At 37.7% G+C, this 4,601-nt stretch overlaps 1 protein-coding gene across 1 annotated transcript in view; it reads right to left on the bottom strand.

Annotated features, from left to right (window-relative positions):
• Positions 1 to 2,903: 2,903 nt before the first annotated feature.
• The window catches only part of LOC101291436 (BEL1-like homeodomain protein 4-like), a 6,106-nt gene continuing 4,408 nt past the window's right edge, over positions 2,904 to 4,601 (bottom strand). Inside the window, exon 4 of the mRNA XM_004300536.1 lies at positions 2,904 to 3,902. Coding sequence (XP_004300584.1) covers positions 3,198 to 3,902 — 705 coding nt within the window. The 3' untranslated portion in view covers positions 2,904 to 3,197. The remainder of the gene's footprint in view (positions 3,903 to 4,601) is intronic.

Raw genomic sequence — 4,601 nt, forward strand, 5'->3', positions numbered from 1 at the left:
AGTCTATGAATGTGGTAACAACTTATCTCTATGGGGATCTAAATATAGAGATATACATGAAGTTTCCTGAAGGACTTCTGTTACCCAATGCAAATAGTTCTAGACCACAGAACATGCTCTCCATTTGCTAGAGTAGTTCACTTTAGGGGTTCAAACAATCCAGACGGAGTTGGTATAACCGTCTAAGTGAATATTTGTTTGGGGTGGGATATATGAACAAATGGACTATGCTCATGCGTGTTTTAAGGAAACAAATTCCGGGTTTGTAATTTGTGGTAATTTATGTCAATGACATGAATTTGACTAATACTCTTGAAGAGATTAAGGAAACTGCAAAACACCTGAAATCAGAGTTTGAGATGAATGACTTTAGGAGACCAAATATTATTTTGTCAACCTGAAGTCGTGCAAAGTGCAGATGGAATTTTGGTCCATCAATCAAATTAAATCTAGAAGATGTTAAGATACTTTGATGAGGATAAAACAAAGTATTTAAGCACACCTATAGTCGTCCAAGGTCTAAAGACACCCGTATTATCATGCAGATAATAATGAAGAGATATTAAGGCCAGAAGACTCATATCTAAGTACAATAGGCGCATTATTGTACTTGGTTAAATGGCCTTGACCGGACATCTCATCTGATGTGAATTTGTTAGCTAGATATAGCTCTACGTCAACATGCCGCCTCCGTAAATGGCATAAAAGACAATTTTCCGTTATTTTAAATGTATGATGGAAAATGACTCATTTTATCCCTAGGCATCATGGAATTGATCAACCGCCTATGATCCTTGGAATGATGTTTGCCTTGTTAAATATGTTGACACGGGTTATGTAAACCCGCACAAGGCTTATTCCCAACTGGTTGTGTCTTTACTATAGGGAATACAATAATCTTAGAGGTATATGAAACAAAAACCTCTTTAAATCATGCTGACTATTAAGTTATTCAAGAAGCATGATCAATGTAGTAGTTTTACCTAGTGTGTAGTTTTCAGGGGGAGTCAATATTAGGGGGAGTATCCTGAAGTATACTCTTGACCATTGTGTACTCTTTTTGTCCTTCGTCGAGGGTTATTTTGTCACACTGGGTTTTGTTACCTGGCAAGGTTTTAATGAGGCACACATGTAATTGGTCACCTTCCTCATGGTGCATCTTGAAGATGCCTTTATTTGAAAGATATGCATTTGCTCATCTTTTCCCTTCGACCACGGGTTTGTCCCACTGGGTTTACCGGGCAAGGTTTTGGTGTAGCAACTATTATGCATCTATCTCCCATAGACTCACATCTTATGATCCAGACTAAACCGCTTCACCGAAATCAAGGGTCCTGACTATCACTGCTACTTGTGCGTTGTACTCTTTTCTCCTTCGACCATGATTGTTTTTGTCCCATAGGGTTTTTATTACCTGGCAAGGTTTTGACTAGGCAACACCGAAGCACATATTAGAGGATGCTAATGACAGAGAATACCTAAGGGGGAGTGTTGTAAATAGTTATTATGTAGTGGGCATTCTTGTAATTAGCCAACTAGGGTTGTTATTGTAATTTATATCATGACCTCATCTCTATATAAGAGATGGTTCCCTACTCAATAAGATATACATATTCTCTCATTCTCTTGGTTGTTTCTCTCCTTTCTCAATCTATTCTTTTTGTTTTACAACATATATATATATATATATATATATGACAACAAAACAATGAGATTGTATAATTGTTTTCTGCTTCCTTGAATCTTGATTCTATATAACAACTATCTGTCTTGAATCTTTAGATGGTAATTAAGAGTCTCCATAGCTTTCTCACATGGGATCACATATGGCATTAGGTAAACAGTACTTGTTGCTTAGCATGTTCTTGTTTGGGATTTAAGGAAACCATTCTGGTGCTTGTTATTAGGTAGATAGCAAAACCTATCAATATTTCACATCTACAAAGCTGTCGCAATGGTTTTCATACATTGATATCCACCAGACCATTGCCACCACCAAACTAAACAAAGACAATTTGCTAGCTAGCTTTAGGTTGTGGTACAAAATGATTTCTTACTCTAGGCAATAGTAAAGCAACTCGATCTCTTCTCCATTATATTGCTGACCATAACTTTTAAAGCATGAATAATTGATTCAAACACTACCATACATAATGATCCAAACAGCATTTTTTAAAGTAGGAAGGTAAAATCCACACTCCCCAAATTGTAATCTACACTCTCACTTTTTATTTTTAGTCATCATTTTCATAAAAAGACAAAAGTTAAATCACTAAAAACAAAATTTAAGTTACTAAAAATAGAAAAGTGAGAGTATGGATTACAATTTAGGGAGTGTGGATTTCACTTCCCTTAAAGTAATAACAACCGGATTGTATAAATAATTAGTTAGTATATACCGCGCACATAATCAACCTAAACCCTAAAATCAACGTTCTAACAATTACATACATTGATCAAATACACTAGTTAGTATATACCACATAACGTGTCTTTCTCCATGTACATATCAAGGCAATGAATTTTCTGGTTGCCCAATTGAAGAGATGTGACTCAACTAAGCAGACAGTCATGGAAATTCAAATTTGGAGCTGATATAGTCAAGAAGACACTACTAGTCCATCTGTTGACCTCGTCGACAAACTTAGACATGCCTTCAATTCATATCCTTACATCTAAAGAGTCCACCATGTGATCATTCTATATATGGCCAGTACAATTTCTTTTTCTAGCTAAGCATATCATTTATCATCAATCATAAATAGTTACTTGTCAATATCAATCATATGCATAATGATTCATGTTAGATATACTACTCATGAGTACAAGTAAAACAAAGTGACAAATTAATAAACCCATCTCCATGGTCTTCTCATTCATTATTCAAAAATAACAAATATTATGATCATAATCCCGACCCTCAATTTATAATTTTTCCATGATATTATTCTAAATGGAAAAAGAAGAACAACAAAGAAAAAACAATATCTACTATACAATTACAATATTGTACCCCATAAAGCTAAGCTACTCTTAATGCTAGGTTTAATTCTCATCACCATGTATCTTTCTTCATAGAATTATGGAAGGTGCGTAAAAATATTTTTTGGTTTCTTTAGAACTACTTATATAGTATATAGAGAGAGAATTAAGTTTAATTAGGAGGCTAAATAATTAACTAGTGATACACTAATCAATTAACAGCCCCCGAAGTCTCTAATGGAGAAGGAAGAAGTAGTGTTCTTCTCCGGCATGTTTCCTCCTCCGGCGTGGCGAAGCCCTAGAGTGAGAGACACGTCACCCGCCGTGGTGGTGGCGGCCCCGAACGATATAAGCGTAGAGCCTGCATGATGATGATGAAGACTTTGATGATCTCCTGCAGCTGCTGCTGATGATGATGATGCGTTGCCCGAGGCGGCGGTCCCGTAGTCCAAGCTGCCCCGGCGACACGTGTCGTCAGCGGTGGTGGCGTAGGGCACAGGCTGCTCCACCGGAGCGGTGGCGGTGGTGCTGGTGGACATGTTGATGGAGGGGTAAGTTGTTGGAGTAGTAGTGGATTGGTTTTCCGAGAAGGATCGTTGCCTATTCATTGCGAGGAGTGAAGGGTCGTTTTCGGACGCATTGATATCGGATCTTGTAGCTGTTGTTGTTGTTGTTGTGGCTGACATGGCAGTTGTCGTTGTTGTTGTTGTTGTGGGAGGAGGCGTTGGATTCTGTGCGCGGTGGTCACCAGTGTTGTTTTGGTTGTAGCGTTGTTCTGTTCTTTGATCTTGATCTACTGAGACTGCAGCAGCTGCTGCACCACCTGCACCACCACCTTCTTCATTGGCTTCTTGCTGGTACATCTCTTCCACCATGGGTTTCCACAATCGAACCCTAGCATTGATGAACCAGTTTGAGACCTGCAGATCCAAATTAAACAAACCACATTGATTGATTAAAGTCTCTGCACAAATCAAATCATCAAAGTCATAAATGGGTCACACACTCACACATATATCACTATAATGTACGTGTATTCATTAATCATGTTTGCTATTCTGGACCACTGATGCAATAATCACCATTATCCAGCTAAATCACTGCTTAAACACTAGATATCAGGTTCTAAATTTTCAGGTTCGCGGAATTTGGATGATTAGAGTTTATCTTTGGACGATTAGTTGAAAACCTAATAACCATGGGAAGAAAACTATGGAGCATGAAATGATTTGCAGCGACTCATAAAGGTGAGGTAGATAGCTCATAAAGATGAGAGATCTAGTAGACACGTTTTATCATATGGCTTTTCATGCAAAGGTATAATGACATGAGATGGAAACAGGAACAATAATCAATGAACATGCAAAGGTTAATGATCTAACTAATGCAACAGTGGATGATTTGCTACTAGGTTATATAAAGACATTATCTCATACTGGGTAACAATAATTCAAATAACTTCTGAACTCTGAAGTACTCAAGTACAGAAAGCTAGGTTTACTTAATTTCATCAATCTTTGCTAGTTTATGGGTGTGGTAGGAAGGTTTATGAGAGAGTGAGTGCGTGAGAGAGAGAGAGAGAGAGAGAGAGAGAGAGAGAGAGAGAGAGTATACAAGCT

The sequence above is a fragment of the Fragaria vesca genome, linkage group LG5, assembly GCF_000184155.1.
Source record: "Fragaria vesca subsp. vesca linkage group LG5, FraVesHawaii_1.0, whole genome shotgun sequence".
NCBI lineage: Eukaryota > Viridiplantae > Streptophyta > Magnoliopsida > Rosales > Rosaceae > Fragaria > Fragaria vesca.